Source organism: Sebastes fasciatus, chromosome 15, assembly GCF_043250625.1.
Source record: "Sebastes fasciatus isolate fSebFas1 chromosome 15, fSebFas1.pri, whole genome shotgun sequence".
Lineage (NCBI taxonomy): Eukaryota > Metazoa > Chordata > Actinopteri > Perciformes > Sebastidae > Sebastes > Sebastes fasciatus.
The window spans coordinates 32,002,062-32,021,994 of record NC_133809.1 but is presented as its reverse complement, the minus strand read 5'-3'; the positions used below and the strand labels follow the sequence as shown (position 1 = coordinate 32,021,994).

Sequence of the window (19,933 nt, the reverse complement as noted above, 5' to 3'; positions counted from 1 at the left end):
GCTGCCTGAACCAGATATCAGCCCACAACACCTCATCAGTGACCTGAGAGCCAAACTGGGGCTGAACCTTATATTTCACACTTTAAAACTACAAAACCCTTCCCTGCAGAATTGATATATTTTTTTTTTTACCATTCCCTTGATTTAGGAAAAAACTACAAATCCCTCCCAGCTAGTGAGTGTTTCTCACAGATAGACTTTACTGGGGTGACCCCGCCCCAGGTATATGAAGGGTTGCCAAAGTCTATTTGGCGACCCATTTTAGCATTTCTTTTTTAGGAAATTTTAATTTTTTTATCCGTCCGAGAGAACGACACCATCCGCTATCGATTAACTAGTGGACAATCTCCCCTCGCTCTACCCCGTCTGTATCTGTTCGTTCTGCTATCGCCAGAAGAGAAACACAGAGAAGACGACGGCTGGCTGAATTCCTGAATAGAATCAATGCAGAGTTCACGAATGGTTAGTATCATGTCTCTACATGATACTAACCATTCATGAACTCTGGATTCCGATACCATTGTTTACCGATTCCGATACCTGAACTTGCAGTATCGGACGATCCTATACCAGCGTGATAAATATAATATCTTCGTTGCTTTTGGACTATCTTTGTGGACTTTATTTCGTCATTGGAATGTAGTTTCCAACATTTACTGCTGCAGTTTGTCCTTTTTTTTTCTCGTTTGCCTTGAAGGCGTCGTGCTCTTTCGTGTGATGCATCTTCAAATGTTTTAGAAGGTTGCTGGTGTAATTGGCAACACTAGTGCCACACTTGGAAACGGAAGCTGTACATACTGGACATATCGTTGTTTTACTTGTTGGATTTTCCACTATGAAATGTTTCCAAACGGCTGACCTTTTCCTCGCTCTGACTACCGCTACACTCTCCACTAGCACCACACTGTGGTTGTTTGCTATTGTCACGTGACAAACTACCTGCAATCAGTTCTTCTTCGCTGCTCTAAAAAAGTAGTTACCTGTGGCAGCCATGATACATCCAGGGCGACAGCACAGTGAAGGCTGCTGTTTTGGAGCGGCGAGGAATAATTGATATACGGTTAAAGGAGTAGATTTTTTTCTGGGTTAATAAATGATGGTATCAGATCAGTGCGAAGACTGGCGTACTCGCCTGATACCGAATTTTGGACAGTATCGGACGCAAATGCTAGATACTAGTATCGGTACCAGAAAAACTCTAGTATCATGAACACCTCTGCAAAAAATGTATCCAAAACTGATGCATTCAAGTTAACTCTGTAAAGTTAGTCTATCTATGTTCTTTAACACATTGCTGTCAATCTTGGAGACCCAACTCTTAAAGTAAGTTAATAGCAAGTTTGCAGTTTGGTTAACTGTGGAAGAACAGTCCAAATGGCCTGTAGACTGAAAACATGCCTGCAGAACTGATCATTTTAATGACCTTCTACACGGCTATATCATGGTACACATGAAAGACATTTTTTTATGGAACAATTTTGATCTCTTTTCTTTGATATAATAATGCTAGGGATCCAATCAAGTGGTGTTTTAAAAGGTTAGTTTGGATTCACCAAAGTCACACAGTAACACAAACAAATTAACCCATCAAGGCAGCGGTAGGCCAGCAACCCCTGTGTTTTGAGATGTAAAATTACTGGTTTTGTCAATGGAGTCTGGTGGCTTTGAAGACAGCATAGATGGATAAAACGGCTTCAGTTCCACGTCAGAAAGGACTGTCTGACAGCAAGGTAAAGCAGTGAAAATATTCTAAATATACTTAAACTGATATTGATTTTTTTAGGTGAGCCTTTCTTTTAAAATGGTAAATGGTAAATGGACTTGGACTTATATAGCGCTTTTCTAGTCTTCCGACCACTCAAAGCGCTTTACACTACATGTCAGTATTCACCCATTCACACACACATTCATACACTGATGGCAGAGGCTACTAAGGTGCCAACTTTGCCCATCAGGATTTAATCTAAATACTCATTCACACACCGATGGCTATGCCTCCGGGAGCAATTTGGGGTTAAGTGTCTTGCTCAAGGACACATCGACATGTGACCCGGAGCAGCCGTGGATCGAACCACCGACCTTCCGATTGGTGGACAACCTGCTCTACCCTCTGAGCCACAGCCGCCCTATAATTAGGCGTCTATAATGCGTTTTCGCTGCTGCTGCCGTCCACAGCAGTACATTACTTTGCTCCTGTGCTGGTACTTCTGTCTGTTTCTCCCAACTGGGGGCGCGCCGACTGTCATCTACTGTAGGTAATACACTGACTATGGATAAGTACCTCATACAACCCTACTGAGAAACAACCAAACTATCCCTTTGAGATCCTTAATGGTTACCAAAGCTTAAATAGTGAATCACAATATGTGACAAAGATATTTTAAAGTCAACAGAGCATACTGACAGGGTTACCTGTGGCAAATTGTCCTCAGAATACAACAGAATGACAAGGGGTTAGATGGAGAATGGCCACAGTGTGTTATTTGTGCTTTGCACCACCAGAGAAATCAATGCAGCTGCAGGGCTGAGGCCAGAGAAGCCCATTGTGGGATTTAGGTAGAGTCCAATCAATCTCTCTCTGCCTCCATCTCTCCCTCTCTGTCTTTCCTTACCTGTGTGTCTGCAGGAGCTCACCAGAGACTGCAGAATCTCCCCTCTCTAAACTGCTACAACTCTGCTTCTTCTGAAGTTTCTCCTGCACTTTCACATTTGGGTTGAAACTTTACTCTCATAAAACACATTTGTCTTGTCAGAGCCAATACTGATTTAATCCTGCTTGCATCAGTGCACGTCATGTACTGATTAGAAAACAGCACATTGCTCTTTTGTTCCCATTCACGCAGCGTACTTGCATTATTTTAAAATAGAAGACTTGTGTTTTATATTTCACATGGGAAATGTGAAGTATAGGCAGTGAGCAGTGTTGGTAGCAGGAGGAAGAGTTTCAGTTTCAGGGCTTTAAAGGGAGACAGAAGACTGATGATCAGTGTCTGTACTGTACCTGATAGGTTCCTGGTCCTCCTTGTTCTCTTTACTGTGGATGATCTTTATCCCACTTTTCCTGGCCCGCGGACACCCTGAGAGACTGCAGATAAATGACAGTGTTACAAAGTTGAAGCATACCGTATGGGTGTGTGTGAGACAGAGAGAGAGGGGGAGCGATGTAGAAGCAGAGTAAAGTAAGTTTACTTGAGGTAAATGTAGGATGTATGCAAGACAGAAAAGAGAGGAATTGGTTCACGTATGCAGAATGTGTGCTGTACCTTCTGTGTGAGGCGTAGTTGCCAGTGATATGTCCCGAACCATCGCACCCTGGTGTCGGGCACCTGGGGCAGAAAACACAAAAAGGGCTCAGGGCCTACAGCAAAGGTGGGGCATGTAGAGGATAATATACCCCGTGTCGTACATATGATTTATAGCTTTTACAGTCATTGTCATGTCCTTTGTCTATTAACGGTGACAACACAGATGCAAACATTTGCTTCACTATGGTTAGACTATAATTAGAGTACAAAATACACTATTGGTGCCTTCAAATGGGATCGAGTTTGTGGTAATCACGACCTCGTAAGTGGAAGTTCACCAGTTGTGACGTGTTTGTTGACGTTGTCAGAAATGTTGGAGGCAATGGAAGTTATTTTTTCGGTACATAATAAGTTAATATATTGTAATTTTAGTCTTATATTGTTTTCTTCGTAATTTTATAATAGGTCTGAGGAAAATATTGATATACCCAAAGGCCTCATCTTTCTCCTCTGTCATTATGTCTTTGCATTTACTGCATCATGTTACCCACTTGCTAGCTTGCTAAATTGTTAGCCTCTGTGGCTTCTAGACATTGACAGTAACGTTAATATTGCCGTTGCTTAGCAGCGGTGTTCTCACAACTTTATCACTTGAACGCCGAGCATATCGTATACATGACTTCCCCTGTTGTAAACACGAGCTCACTAGTTTCATTTAAAGGCACCATATGACCATCGGTAGGGTTCCTGTGTCATGTGTGGAGGCTAGGCTGGACTGAGATGACTGTCAGTCACTCAATCCAACAATGCCATAACATTAAACATCTTATATTTTGTGATATACATTTTATTAAGATTTTTTATTTTAATTCATTTTAATTTTATTTAAAATGTGTATTAGAAATATATATTTTTGTAAAATGTGAGGACCTTTTATAAGATTATCTCCAGAATAAAAGTGAGCATACATAGTCCATATATGGTGTAGTCGAAGCACTATTATTTTTATTTATCTGTTTAATACGGAAGCCCTGAGAGGCAAGTGAGAAAAAAAAATCTGGCTATAACCTGGAAGAAAACCTGAATGATTTTAGTTCTATTTAGATCATGGGGTATTAGTGAACTTCAGCCTCTTGTGGATCAAATAAATATTACAACAACAAACACTCAAAAAAATGACGAAAAAAACCAAAAAACAATTCACCTGCCAAAACTTTTTTCAAACTGTTTTCACAGATGATATTTTGTTCTTACTTGCCTCTCAGGGCTTCCGTAGTTTAAAGACTGTTTAAAAGCTTTTTCTTCTTCCTTTGGATGAATAAGAACATTTGTGTATGGACTGTTTTATGTTGTTGGACTTTTCCAATATACAGCAAAGGGACTGGAGGTTAAATAATGTATTATTAGGATACATTCATATGCATTTATTTGCACAACTATGACAGGTGACTCCAGCATTATCCATGCTAGCAGATATATGGTACATTTGCTGTCTGTTCATTGTCAGTTGCATGTTCTGTGCTGCTGACCATTCAAGATTTGGACATTAAAATAACTTATATAATATAATATATAATAACGCTATAAATAAATAGAAATTCATTTGTTTAAATTTTTGAAACCCTTCAAATAATGTGATTTAGAGGTTTTCAAGGGATCCTAGGCGTAATTTAAGGGGTCTGAGAGCCCCTGAGACGCAACATCTTTAACACACTGGTTATAATCAATAGATTAGATAAGAATGAGGCTGGCAATAGTCTATATTTTTCTTATCATCAGCATATCCTATGAAAAGACCAAAACCAAAATGTGTTAGTCCATTCTGACTTCCCTACCCTGTCTGTGGCACTCCCATCGGTTCCTACTGAAGACGTAAATCTTTAAAATGGGTCATGAATATATAGTTTAATTAAAAAGTGAATTTCCTAAAAGAGCTGGGCACTGTAGTTTTAGCAAACATACTCAAACAAAAATAATTTAATTTGTTGGGGACTATTTTCAGTGGCTGATGAATCCACATTTGACTGATATTGCAATTGTGATATGATTTGCGAAATTAAAGCGAACAATAATTTCTACATCATTATTCTCATTTTCATTGAAAACCTTATTTAAATAATTATCACGTGATGTTCGTGGGGATCTGTACCAAACAAAGATGTTGTCTTAAGTCTGTAGAATATCATGAGTGGGACATCTCCGGAGCACCACAATATTTAATCTAAAATCCTATTCTGACACTCATGTCGCCTTTAACAAATATTGACTCCTGCGATTTGAAAATGGCAGCACTAGGCAGCAGGACAGTACACACACACACACATATATATATACATATATATGTATGTATGTATTTTAATAACTATATATATATATATATATATAAATTATATATATATACACCGATCAGCCATAACATTAGGACAGCACGGGCACCCTGACCGGTCTGCGGCTACGCAGCCCCATGCACAACAAACTGCTCCTCACTGTATGTTCTGACACCTTTCTATCAGAACCAGCATTAACTTTTTCAGCAGTTTGAGCTCCAGTAGCTCTTCTATTGGACCGGACAACACGGGCCAGCCTTCGCTCCCCACGTGCATCAATGACCTCGGGTCTGACCCTGTCGCCGGTTCACCGGTTTTCCTTCCTTGGAGCACTTTTGGTAGGTCCTGACCACTGCAGACCGGGAACATCCCAAAAGAGCTGCAGTTCTGAAGATGCTCTGACCCAGTCGCCTAGCCAGCACTATCTGGCCCTCGTCAGATAGTCATGTTCACTTGCTGTCTAATATATCCCCCCCACTGCCAGATGCCATTGTAACGAGATAATCCATATTATTCACTTCACCTGTCAGTGGTCTGAATGTTATGGCTGATCGGTGTATATATACAGTATATATATATATGTATACAGTATATATCTTTTTAAGGGATTTGTTGACAATATAGAAGTATAGAATATCACCAGACCTTCCTAAAAAAGCAGTGAAATAAAGATCTGTGACTCCATATTTGAGCAGCCTACTGTACTTTACATTAGCACCTTTTGTGTGCACTAACACTAAGGTTGACCCAGAATGAGCAGGACATACAAATCATACACATATCAGTGAATCATCTCACGCCTTACTTGAGCTCTTGCGCGTTGTTGGCCAGCATACTTCGAATGCTTTTATCAGCTAAAGGACAACCTGAGAGACTGAAAAATACACCAGTTGAACATTAGTTACACCAGAATGACAAGTCAGCCCAACCACTGCAACACGCCATAATCTCTTAGACAGCACTCGTCTCTACACACAAACACATGCATACATAAAACATCAACCAGGAAATGCAAACAAAAAAAAGCCATGATGCAAGTGCAGGGAGCTGATTTAAATGAGTTAACCCTCTGAGTATTCATATTCCTACATAACAACAAGGAAGTGTTGTTTTCATGCGTGGTGTGCTCTGTGCTGGACTGAGTGAATAAAACATAGTTATAGGGGGTGTTTTCAAAGACTACAACTTTGATGGAATAGTGAGCTTGTTCAGGGGAAATCTCATGTATGTGCAGCCGTGTCAGCCTCCAGACTGATATCATTCAGTCCTTGCAGATTCACCTCACACTGCAACACTCAACTATTCTGTTTAAGTCTTCTTACTCTGAATGGTAAATGCTGCTTAGTCTGCATTGCACTGTGGGAAGGGCCTGGAGGACTGAATAACATCAGCTTAGAAGGCTTTACACCCGGCCCATTGAGAAATCATTTTATCCCAGGGTTTAGCCTAAAAATGAGCATGTACCCAATCGTTAATTCATTTAGTCTTATTACTTATTTCATGATACCCTTGTTGAAGGATGTCAGGTTGCCAATAGTCAAAGGGCTAACAAATAAGAGAGAGAATTGTGCCTACAGGTGCTTGACAGCATAGTCGAGGTAAGCTGAAAACAATAAAGAGAAATAGACTCAGAATCCACCAGGAGAAAAGGAAGTCACACCTTCGATGTGAGGCGAAATTGCTCGTCAAGTGACCACTCCCATCACACCCCGGTGTGGGACATCTGCCACCGGAAAAATAGACAGATTTACGTATAAGCCCAAAGGGAAGGAGAAGAAAATGTGAAAATTACAGAAAGGGGGCTGTTTATTTTTCATTGTTGGTTTTCATTGTTTCCAGTTTAGCTTCACTGTCTGTGATGAATATTGTGCTTCCTGAGGTCAGCTACACTTGCTGTGGCTCTATACTGACAACTGGTGTTGTGTCTGATAAAGATAAAGCATCAAAGGACAATGAAGGCATCAGTAGGATCTAGCAGCTTGGAGATTGGTGTGGACAAATGGATAGATCAACCCGTTCTCACTCCCAACTCGTCAAACACCGCCGATTGGGCAGCGCCCCTTGGCATCGATAACCACCGCACGGAGGCACCCTTTAGCAACAGTTTTTGACGAACCAGGCTTTCAACTAACTCCAATGTAAACCCACCCGCCACGTTATTTGACGGTCAGAGCGCATGACTCGTCGGTATTGTCAATCCTGTGAGTAAGATGAGTCGTTAGTCACGTGACTCGTTGATATCGTCAGTCACATGAGTCGTTAGTCATGTGACTCGTTAGTATATCCAGTCCTGTGAGTTACATGAGTCATTAGTATCATCAGTCCTGTGAGTCGCATGAGTCGTTAGTCACGTGACTCGTTGATATCGTCACTCACGTGAGTCGTTAGTCACGTGAGTCAATAGTATATCCAGTCCTGTGAGTTACGTGAATCGTTAGTATCGTCAGTCCTGTGAGTCGCATGAGTCGTTAGTCACGTGACTCGTTGATATCGTTAAAGCCGTGAGTCACATGAGATGTTAGTCACACGACTGGTTGGTATCATCAGTCCCGTGAGTCACATGAGTCGTTGGTCACGTGACTCGTAATCATTAATGACGTGAGTCACATGAGTCGTTAGTATCGTCAGTCCCGTGAAACACATGAGTCGCTAGTCACGTGACTTTTTATCGTTAAAGCCGTGAGTCACATGAGATGTTAGTCACATGACTTGTTGGTATCGTCAGTCCCGTGAGTCCCGTGAGTCACATGAGTCGTTAGTCACATGACTTGTTATCGTTAATGATGAAAGTCACATGAATCGTTAGTCACGTGACTCGTTAGCGTTAATGACTTGAGTCACATGAGTCGTTAGTGTCGTCAGTCCCGTGAGTCACATGAGTTGTTAGTCATGTGACTCGTTATCGTCAATGTCGTGAGTCACGTGAGTCGTTAGTATCGTCAGTCCCGTGAGTCACCTGAGTCGTCAGTCACGTGACTTGTTATCGTTAATGCCGTGAGTCACATGAGTCGTTAGTATCGTCAGTCCCATGAGTCACATGAGTCGTTAATACCGTGAGTCACGCGAGTCGTCAGTCACGGGACTCGTTATCATTAATGACGTGAGTCACATGAGTCATTAGTATCGTCAGTCCCTTGAGTCACATAAGTCGTTAATCACGTGAAGTTAACGTCAACCGAGACTGTTTCCTAACCCTAACTAAGTGATTGTGTTGCCTAAACCTAACTTCCTGTGAAAACAGAAGTTTATTTTGAAAGGACACTATGCATGTAACAAGCATATATTGGCAGGCCATCCCTGGTCCATCCAAAGGTAACGCAAGACCCGTGTGTCGGTCTCCGATGCTGAGGGGCACTGACCAAGCGGCGATTTTTGATGAGTTGGGAGTTAGAATGTGTTGGATAAAGCTGTTAAATAAAAGTCATACAGCAAGCCAGCAGCATGGGATGGGGAAAGGAGAGAAAAAGGGGCAGTGGTTGGAAGCAGAGCATGAGTGGGGAGAAGAAGCAGGTGGGGTCAGGTGGATGTGTTGGGAAGAGAAGGAGTGCTCTTACGTTATCAGGTCCTTCTTACTCTCCTTGCAGTGGACATACTTGGGCTTGGGGCTGGGCATGTTAACATCAGTGGTGTAGGAGCGGTCCTCCAGCAGGTCATGGAACGGGTCCAGATCATCCGGCTGAGATTGGGTGGGAACGGGAGAGGAGACAAAAGGAAGAGGAAGAGAGAGATGATCCCCAGTCCCCACTTTGAGAATCACTGTTATATAATACATGCACTCAACAGTCAGTCAGAATTCATTTTGTTAACTGCCACATGATGAAAACTCAGATCTAGAGAATTTCTAATAAACAGCCTTTTTTCTTCGCCTACCTTACTCCTTTGTCACACACACACACACACACACACACACACACACACACACACACACACACACACACACACACACACACACACACACACGCACACACACACACACAACTGTACTTCTATCTTTGTGAGGACACTCATTGGACATTATACTTGTAGTATGTGCAATGGCAATAAAGTTGATCTAATGTAATCTAATCTAATTTAATCTAATCTAATCTAATCTAACAATGCATTCCTACTCAGTGTTTCCCAAACTTTTTTCTGGGGACCCACTTTTCTTTTTTTTTCTTTATTCATTCATTATCTTATTCATTTTTTCCCATAGTATATCTGTCCACATCCTAACATTTATCTAATCCAGTATGTCATAACTGGAGTCCATCTTTGTCGAAAAATGTCCATTTTCAATTGCAATTTTGCTGTCATATATTCCATTGTGCAGACTTGTTTCAGTCTCTGAGTCCATCGGGCTTGTGTCGGCGACAGCGCTTTTCTCCAATTTACAGTTATCATCTTTCTAGCAACCAGTAGAGGTATGGGTAGTATAGATCTTGGTCTTTACCCTCTACATTTTGGGGTGGCTCCTCAAGTAAAAACAACACAGGATCCATTGGGATAGCAGTTTTCATTATTTTTTCAATCTCCCTTTTCATATCTTGCCAAAATCCCTGCAGAACTGGACTGTCCCAGAAGATATGTGAATGATCTCCAGTCATCCCACATTTTCTCCGAGCACCCACAAACCATCGCGGCCCAATTCACAATAGGCCTTATCTATAAATCATGAGAAGAGCAAATTTGTGCGTAAATGAACGTTCCTGACCATTTTTACTGCCATTTCTGCATCAACTTACTGTATATTATCTTGAATAGGGAAACCAGCCATTTCGTTTGATGAATCACAACTTTGTTTTATGCATGTGTTATTGAATACCTATACACAGGTTATATAATGCATTTAGGTAGAGTTAATAGGCTATCTCATTCTTTTCATTTCCTCTCATCAGTAAAACAAACAGAATGTACGCTAGCCTTTCACATTAGATTCAATGTTATAAGTAGGCTACCATTATCAGAATACGAACATTCAAGCTCCCTCATGTGGCTCAAAGGTGAACTGCAGATATAAATGATAAGTAAAAGACTAGAAGAATTCTGAAAATGTATTTGGCGATCATAATAAAGTCTCCTGCGACCTGCCTTTGGGTCCTGACCCAGCACTCAGGAAGAGCGACGGGCTTTGAAGCAAATTTTCGTAGTGGCCAGACGGCGGTACTACAACTTCCGTGTCCGTCACGTGATGCCATTGGGCCCAAAAACACTTTTCCCCATAGACTTACATTGGGAAAGAGACCTCTGTAACTTAGTAGATCGTTTTTTTTGCGGTAAATCAACTTCCCAGAACGAGCACTTGGTTGGTCTATAATTTAATTTTAATTATGAACTAACTGCATAAAGTCAGTGCTGTTTGAACAACATCTACTTGTTTAGGTTCATTGTACAGGAACTCAATCATTTCTGGCTTTCTCTAAACTATTAAAGATAAAGTAGAGTAGGATGAATAGTGACGTCAAACATGCATCTTAATTAAACTTGAATATCTTTTGTCAGTACTGTAAATGGTCCAATATCGGTGCCCCCGCAATTGTTATAGAAATGTAAATCAATCAAGTTAATTTTTAAAGTGTGTGTGCATGGTTTACCCATGTTTGGTGGGATATCCAGGAACTTTCTTATTTTTGATGTTCCACTCCAGAGTTATTTCCTTTCCTACGTTCATGTGAATGAGACCCCGACTGAGGGCTGGGAGGTGGAGTTAAAGGAAACACTATTGCTCCTGCTCTATGGGCCAAATGGTTGCGGAAGATCGCCGGATGATCTGGGTACTTTATCACTCGGCAGTCGAGCCATTTTGCCTTCATGCACCACTTAGACACTCTAATTGGAATGAACAGGAGCCTCCAACGCTGGATCCAGTTCAATTAATACATTCATGGATTCAACCCAGTCTTTGGGAATGACTGTCCTAGCCCCTTACCCTAACTTTAACCGTCCCAACTAAATGCCTAACTCCAACCCTGACCCTAAACTACATCTAGTTCTAACCTGAACCTTAAATCCAAGTCTGAACCCTTTGAAAAAACTAAAATTGGTCCTCACAAAGATATATGTACAAGTACACGCACACACGCACGCGCACACGCACACGCACACGCACACGCACACGCACACACACACACACACACACACACGCACGTCTGTCAGACCATAGAGTCCTGTCAATTTGAATGCTAATGGTTGAGGCTGTGTGACTATTGAGCCTCACCTGTCAGTCTGACAGGGCTAGGAAATAGATTCCCTGGGAGGAAATAATGACTCAGTGCCAAAAGAACAATGTGTGTGTGTGTGTGTGTGTGCTCAATCGTGGGTTTGTACATGTTCATAGAGCTTTCTTGTGTGCGTGCGAGAACAGAACATTCAGGCAGTTGGCTGGTTTCTACTCGTGTAATGCACCAGTTGGTCACTAGATGGCACTGCGGCATAGTGTCAGACCGCTGCTGGCTGTGCTGTGCTGTGCTGTGCTGTGCTTTGTCTGCAGTGCATGCAGCCAGGGCACGACGGCTGTTGATGCAAAAATCCTCTTCCCTTTCTTCCGTGCTCGCAGTGTACGTACAGTAATGCCCATAAAGAGACAGGTCCAGATACAGCCCAAATTATCCAGCGCTCAAGCTGTCGCCGAGTGTGTGATGCTGGGTCAGCCAGCGAGCTTCTCCAATTAAAGGGAGCGCAGGCTGAGAGGCAGACAGGAAGGAGAACGACACATGCATGCATACAGAGCGGAAAGTAGGCTAGGGATGGAACTGGCATATACACGCAGACGCACTCCCAAAGACACGTGGGTACACACACACAATCATATGAATATTCACATCTCACACACACACCAACAGAGGCACATGCACCGCGCATGCATGTGCCTGTACACACCGACAGGCGCGCCCAGCAGTGGCGCATTGATTTCCAGCAGTTCTTTGATGAGATGAGCTATTCCGATTCCCTCCCAAGGTGCTACTTTGCATAATTCATTTTGGAGAAGAGCGAAATGTAAAAACAGAAAGCCAGCATGCGGGGAGCATGATACAAACAGAGCAGATACCTCTGTGCATGGCAACGCTGACATCAATTAACATGCAGATTCATTAGGTTTCCCTCAAAAAATCCCTAATATGACTTTCTAATGATTCCAAACAGTGAGTAAGACGGGGAGGTGCGAAACCTAGAAGACAATCAGACGGCAATGCAAATGTTTGACTTGGAGAGTGTGTGTTGAATCAACGGCTTGGAGGGAAATAATTTGGGCTGAGGCACATTGAACAGACAGTATGCCAACTGTACTGTCTATCAGCTTCCAAAAGCACAAAGCATCATATACTACTACTTTAGAATTATCATCAGCAGCACAACTATCTGTCATTTTCTCTTCATCCCTTGTCATCATTTCTGTCTATCCTGGTATCGCCATGAACATCTTAAAGGAGACTGGATACGTGATCGATCAAAAATAAATATTAGTATGCATAAAAATGATGACAAAATATGTTCTGCTTCATATAGCACCATTTTATTGATCTTTTTAAGGTGATTCAACATTGACAGGCAACTTCTTCTATATTTTAACCCTCTGAGACCCACAATAGAGCTGTTTTAGTCATTTTTAGGGAGGTCCAGGGGGTCTTTACGGGGAGATAGCAGGTCAACAGTAGATGTCACATAGAAGTGGTGTACATCATCTGAAAGCTGGAACCTGAAGATTAATTTGAGATGCAGCTCAGCACTGTGTGTCAAATTGTTCTAGTCATAAATCAGAAATAAACATGAATGAATGAATTATTTAAAATATATTGTGAAAGTGTATAAGGGTTTAGAAACATTATGATGGAAGTATATGATGGTCATCCCCATGTTCTATTATGTCCCATAAGTTGTTGCAGCAATTTTTGGGTTGATACCATTTGTTACACAGATTTGGTGCTAAATTTAACCATTTTTTACCCCTGAAGAATTGATAAAAATGATCAATAATCCCTCCAGAATACCACATTAAGAAACCAAGACCTTGAGGAACACCATAAGCCATCCATCCTCTGAATGCTCTAGGTCTCTAGTTTGATCCATCCATCCTCTGAATGCTCTAGGTCTCTAGTTTGATCCATCCATCCTCTGAATGCTCTAGGTCTCTAGTTGATCCATCCATCCTCTGAATGCTCTAGGTCTCTAGTTTGATCCATCCATCCTCTGAATGCTCTAGGTCTCTAGTTTGATCCATCCATCCTCTGAATGCTCTAGGTTTCTAGTTTGATCCATCCCTCCTCTGAATGCTCTAGGTCTCTAGTTTGTGGCTGTAAACTATCATGAGGCTGTGATTATACTAGAGGTCACCACAGGTCATTTTAGACAGTGAGGTCAAGTTTCAAAAAATGGTCTCCTATGGGGACTTACATCATCACACATGAATACAGTTGGGCTCATTGGATCCATCAGAGTCTCAGCTTTACAGTAATACCCAATTTATGTAATTCTAACACTGTTTAGGGACCCCAGTATGCAGAAATATTCAAACACACCATTTTAGAATAGGAGACAATAACACATTTATACTGCATGAAAACAACTGCATAAAGTGGGCATGTCTGTAAAGGGGAGACTCGTGGGTACCCATAGAACCCATTTACATTCACTGATCTGGAGGTCAGAGGTCAAGGGACCCCTTTGAAAATGGCCATGCAAGTTTATCCTTGCCAACATTTAGCCTAAATTTAGAACGTTATTTAACCTCCTTCATGACAAGCTAGCATGACATGGTTGGCACCGATGGATTCCTTAGGTTTTTTCTAGTTTCATATGATATATGGACCTTCACTAGCTATAAACCTGAACCTACTACAGCCTCTGAAAGACAGTAAAGTCGGTCAGGGTCGCGGGTCTCAGAGGGTTAAAGATACTGACTGACTAAGTTGAGGCAGCGATCTACCCTCCTTGAAAAAAATGATCCATAACATATATGTATTATATCTGGCCACAACCAGACATTAGTGGTCAAGTGAATTCCCAACATTTCCCTTCTTGTTTTCTCCTTTACCTCTTTCTCGTCCTCGTCTATGTGTTTGATCTTGGTGTAGTCTACAGGCAGGTCCCAGCAGTCGGCGGCGTCCCCCATGCCGTAGCAGCGGGAGCCCAGCAGGGCAGCTTGCCTCTGGGGGGACATGGGCTCTAGAGGGGTGAGCACCGAGTCCCCTCCGCCGCCGCTGCACAGACGCTTGCTCATACTCAGGTCCAACGTACCGTTCTCATCAACATCTAGACCCGGACTCTGGAAAGTGGATGTGGATTTTTTTGTGCATGTATGTGTGGGGGTGAAGTCAGGTCAGTGTATGTGGAAGAGGTGGGTGTTGGTTGAGTTGTGTGTTTTCAGTAAGATGATTATGACGAAGGGTAAAAGGATGCACAGAACAGGAGGCAGGGATGGAGAGAAGGGGATAAAAGAGAGTGAGTTTCTGATTAAATAGCAGTCAAATTCATATTCCAGGATCAGAGCCGGGCAAAACAGTAGCTGAATACACGGTGAATACTAAAGAAGTACATGAAAAGTGCTTGGATTTTCTGTTTCTCCAGTGATGTGTTCACTTTTGAAGTTTTTTAGATGTCTGGAAAGATGGATCAAGAACACCTGCAGTTCAAATACCTGAAACAATACTCCAATTTGTTTTTTTGTCTGACTGGGATGAAACATTAGGCGCTCGCGGTGTACAGTAGCGATGTAGTGCGACACTCAGAAGAGGGTCAAAAGAAGGAGAGGTCATCACAACTCAAGGACAAGTGCAAAACCCTCCTTTTCTTTCTCTCTCTCTCTCCTTCCATCCCACTATACTGTGTTCTGTGCAGTCAGAAGGGTGTGTGTGCATGACTTTGTGTTGTGTGTGAGCCTAATGTGAGTGGACATCAGGGGGGGGGTTGAGAGCAGTGATGAGCAGCAGTGGCTGGAACTAGACTGCTGCAATCCCAAAAATAGAGGCAGAACTCTACTGTGTTCTGGGACAAAGTGGGCCACATCCAACAAGACTGACTGCTGGCTTAAGCAGTCCTCCTGAATGCAGGCTTGTATCTATGTATCCTTTTCCTTAATCTACATCTGGCACATACTGTATGTACCAGATTTATGTTTTGGTAGGCATGTGCATGTTTGTGTCCTTGCTCTCTCTGACTCCCTTTTCTCATCTCCTCCTCATCCTCCTTGCTTCCTTTCATGAGTAGGAAAGCCCGCTCTAATGCTGATTCCAGCCGACAGTGTCCCTAGGGGTGGATTTTCCTGGTGTCTGAAGCCAAAACCTCTGTGACGCACGTTGACTCAAACGGACGGGGGTGGGGGGTGGGGGGGTGTGATAGATTTGGGACCGAGAGAAACACTATCACTGCTGGGTAATTAGTGGAGAAAAATATCTCACTATGAATAATAAAATGTACTATAAAAAAGTTGGGAATCATGCAAGACAAACACAGAGATGATGGGGTGCTAAATACAAAGACTGTGCCCTATAAGGCTGAGCAGACACAACACAAACTGAGTTTTTAGAAGAGCACCTTTAGAAGAGCAGACTTTATTATAATGATAATGTAAACGTGAAAATTAAAATGTAATTGCACAATAGCATTATAATTTTCCACAAATGTGTGTGTTATTAGTGCAAAATTAAAATAAAAATGCAATAAACCCAATTTTCATTTTCATTTGTACTAGGGCTGTCAAAGTTAACGCGATAATAACTCGTTCAATTTGTTTTAACACCACTAATTTCTTTAAAGCAATAAAATAACTTGCGTTGTAGCAGGCTCAGTTTTAAAGCTAGCATGAAGGTATTGGCATCATATGAAACTAGAAAATCTAAAGAATCCATTGGTATCAACCATGTCATACTAGCTTGTCACGAAAGAAGCTAAATAATGCTCCAAATTTAGGCTAAATTTTGGTGTGGAAAAACTGGCATGGCCATTTTCAAAGGGGTCCTTTGACCTCTGACCTCCAGATATGTGAATGTAAATGGGTTCTATGAGTACCCACGAGTCTCCCCTTTACAGACATGCCCACTTTATGATAATCACATGCAGTTTTTTTCATGCAGTATAAATGTGTTATTGTCTCCTATTCTAAAATGGTGTGTTTGAATATTTCTGCATACTGGGGTATGTGGTATGTGTGGGATATGTGAATGAAAATGGGTTCTGTGGGTACCCACGAGTCTCCGAGTACATACATTTGTATTAAATATATTGAAATACTTTATTTATTTATTAAATACTTGACAAATCTCCCTTTAAGGTACAGTACATTTTGAACAGATACAAATTTGCGATTAAATATTTAATTGATTGACAGCCCTAGTAAAAATAAAAATACCATAATCCAATTTTCATTTTCCATTTTTACATACATATGGGCGTTCTATTACAATATTAAAATTAAAATGCAAAAGCTGTTTGGCATTTCATTTTCAAAGTCGTACCCCACCGTACAGTGGACAATATTCAAATGTTGATTCAAATTTGAAAATTGAAATTCAATATAAACAATTGATTTTCCACTTATGCAAGCAATGTTTAAGTCAAAATTGAAATGAAAACGCATTTGACATTTCATTTTCTTTGTTTTTACTTTTTCATTTTAATATGGTCATAGAACACCCATATGAATCTGTGAAAACTAAAATGGGATTATTGCATTTTTACTCAACTAACACATACATATACAGTATGGGAAATTATAATGCTATTGTGGAATTACATTTTAATTTTTAAGCTTACATTATCATTTTAATGAAGTCCCCTATGGGCTTCCATACCATGATGTAGATGTCTGCTTCTATCAACACACACGCTCACTATTAAAACTTCAGTAAAAGTTTAATAGTAGGTTTGGCTAGGAGGAGGCAGAGGATGAGTAATGAGTAAAGGACTGTAAGAACAATAGAAACAGTCTTTGTAAAATAAAGGTCACGTTGCTGAGGAATAGATCCAATGGCACACATGCCTCATCGTGTGTTGCCACAACTCCTCTTGTCCTCGTGAATATGCTCAGCGGACCGCCCTCTCCTTGTCAGCCATTGTATTGTATGTCAGCGTCTAATTAACATGACCCACCCCTTCATATTGAATTAACGAGGATGATATGTGAGGATGCACCCCACCTCCTTCATTAGAGACCACCCCTTCTCGCTCTGGCCCTCCCGTAACCCCTGACCTATGTTGCCATGGAGATGCTGGGAGGAAGAAGGCCAGAGCGTGAGAGGTCACATGTGAATTCTCGCCACATTACTTCTGCCCACCTATTCCAGGTCTTAAAATAAAACCAGCATCATGTCCTGTCCTCCTCTCTGGCCTGTCCTCCTCTCTATTGGTTCTTTCTCTCACTGTGCTCAACATTTCTTCGTGGATTCTTGAGAAGGACGGCTCAATTTCTCTTAAATCAAGCTGTTTTCCCAACTTAACAAACATTCATGGATGCCTGATATTTATGTAGTATGCTGACACCAGTATTCTTATTTTATTTGGACAAATTGTTGTACCTTTTCTCAGGGAAATGCAGCTTCTCTAGGGCTGAAGGTTTCAAACGTTGTACTTGTTAGCCAGTTGTTAATATATTTTCTTAGCACTTTTAAAAGTGCATAGGTGTTTAAAAAAACTGTTTATAAAATAACCTTTTAAACGCTACATTGCTTGTCAGCAACCGGTCATATTTGGCCTTGTGTGCTCTGATTAATTTGGCATGCAGTAAACACACCAGTCATAATTCATGAAAACTCAACTCAACTCCTGGTGTTCTTCACCCCTGTTTTGGAAGAAGGAAATAACCGGAGCAACAGATGCAGCGGCAGCGTTAGGGGTGGGCAATGGGGGTCCAGGCCCGTCCAAAAAGGTCACTGTGCCCCCTCAGCTGAATTCTCTCCTGACAAAAAACTAAACTGAAATACTTTTACAGCTAGGCTAGAAGTAAGATTAAGTCATACAGTTTGGTAATGGAAGGACTTAACACTGCAATGCAAAATACAGCACAAAACAGTGATAGTTTTGCATTTAGGAAACAACTGGGACATGTACTTGGGCTTGATTACATTGTTTTCTATTGGAGGGTCCCAACTGGCCGCGAGCAACACGGCGCGGCGCCACGTTTTGTCTGAGCTTCCATCGGATACACGGTTCCTATTTTTTCCTGTCACTCATATTGAGAGGAACAGCTGATTAGTTTAGATTGAATGAGCTGAGAAAACCGGGTCAGTTGTCCTGGATGTAAATGAAGATATTAACTTGATTATTGACACTTTTAGCACAGGCATTGACACTCGCAGTTACTGTATATGCGTAGCGTTCACTAGTGAAACTTTATTACGAGCTACCTGTCAAAAAATATAACAGCCACCTCACTAATGGTTAAAATAAAACACGAACACACAGCGCAAAGAGACAACTATGGAAACTCTGGGAAATATGAGCCGTCACTACAATATTTCAGTAAGAAGCCTCGTTTTGATCCTCTCCGTTTGTCGTTTGTGTGTTTTTTTAAATCTAGCTCAATAGAAATGAGAGAAAGTAGACCTACAAATCTGGTGCATTAAAGGACCAAGAGAGTAGAAAGCATCCTGTCTCCTCTCACATCTTACTTCTTCTACTGTTTGGATTATTTTGTTCAGTATCGTGGAATAAAACAAAGGACTAATGTTACGTTATACAGCAGGCTGAGCAGGGACAACAACTGGATAGTGAAACATCCACATTGAGTCTTTATTAATTTAAATTGTGCTTATGAAGAAATCAGTCAGACTGTTAGATTAATGTGTTGTTTAACTCCCTGTTTTTCTCGGCACTTGTCTGTATGCACATTTTGACCCTGGCACTAGCAAGACGCAGGGTGTGCCTGAGGAGTTATCTGTAGCTTCCATTACCTCCTCATTTCACTACAGAAACCATAATAAGGTGGCAGCTGGCTGGAGAAGATCACTAGATAACAACCTACCTGCTGTTGGCTATATCGTATGTTATTATCAGTAAATATCACAAATAAAACGTGTGTTTTCTGATTAAAAAGTGCAAACGTAGGAAGATAGCAAGTATTACTAACCCATCTTTGAAATGGTTACGTGTCCAGTCTGATCTGGAGCTCACAGCTGATATGTACGTGGCGGCAGGGCGGCTGTGGCTCAGAGGGTAGAGCAGGTTGTCCACCAATCGGAAGGTCGGTGGTCCGATCCCCGGCTGCTCCGGGTCACATGTCGATGTGTCCTTGAGCAAGACACTTAACCCTAAATTGCTCCCGGAGGCATAGCCATCGGTGTGTGAATGAGTATTTAGATTAAATCCTGATGGGCAAAGTTGGCACCTTAGTAGCCTCTGCCATCAGTGTATGGGTGAATACTGACATGTAGTGTAAAGCGCTTTGAGTGG

The 19,933-nt window shown here is 41.6% G+C and overlaps 1 protein-coding gene and 2 long non-coding RNA genes across 13 annotated transcripts in view; 2 read left to right on the top strand and 1 right to left on the bottom strand.

The window, feature by feature from the left end:
• Positions 1–19,933, bottom strand: part of myt1lb (myelin transcription factor 1-like, b) — a 238,254-nt gene that overhangs the window by 12,681 nt on the left and 205,640 nt on the right. For 9 of the 11 annotated variants that reach the window (XM_074659944.1, XM_074659943.1, XM_074659949.1 and 6 more), the window contains 5 exons: positions 14,583–14,813; positions 9,127–9,248; positions 6,378–6,446; positions 3,264–3,326; positions 3,002–3,085 (listed from right to left, as the gene is read on the bottom strand). In XM_074659944.1, coding sequence (XP_074516045.1) covers positions 3,002–3,085; positions 3,264–3,326; positions 6,378–6,446; positions 9,127–9,248; positions 14,583–14,813 — 569 coding nt within the window. The remainder of the gene's footprint in view (positions 1–3,001; positions 3,086–3,263; positions 3,327–6,377; positions 6,447–9,126; positions 9,249–14,582; positions 14,814–19,933) is intronic. The other 2 variants (XM_074659950.1, XM_074659951.1) reach the window with 1 other exon arrangement.
• LOC141783056 (uncharacterized) overlaps positions 1–19,933 on the top strand; it is a 281,504-nt gene that overhangs the window by 83,798 nt on the left and 177,773 nt on the right. The window lies entirely within an intron of this gene.
• LOC141783057 (uncharacterized) overlaps positions 1–19,933 on the top strand; it is a 233,219-nt gene that overhangs the window by 58,703 nt on the left and 154,583 nt on the right. The gene's annotated exons all lie outside the window — the stretch shown is intronic.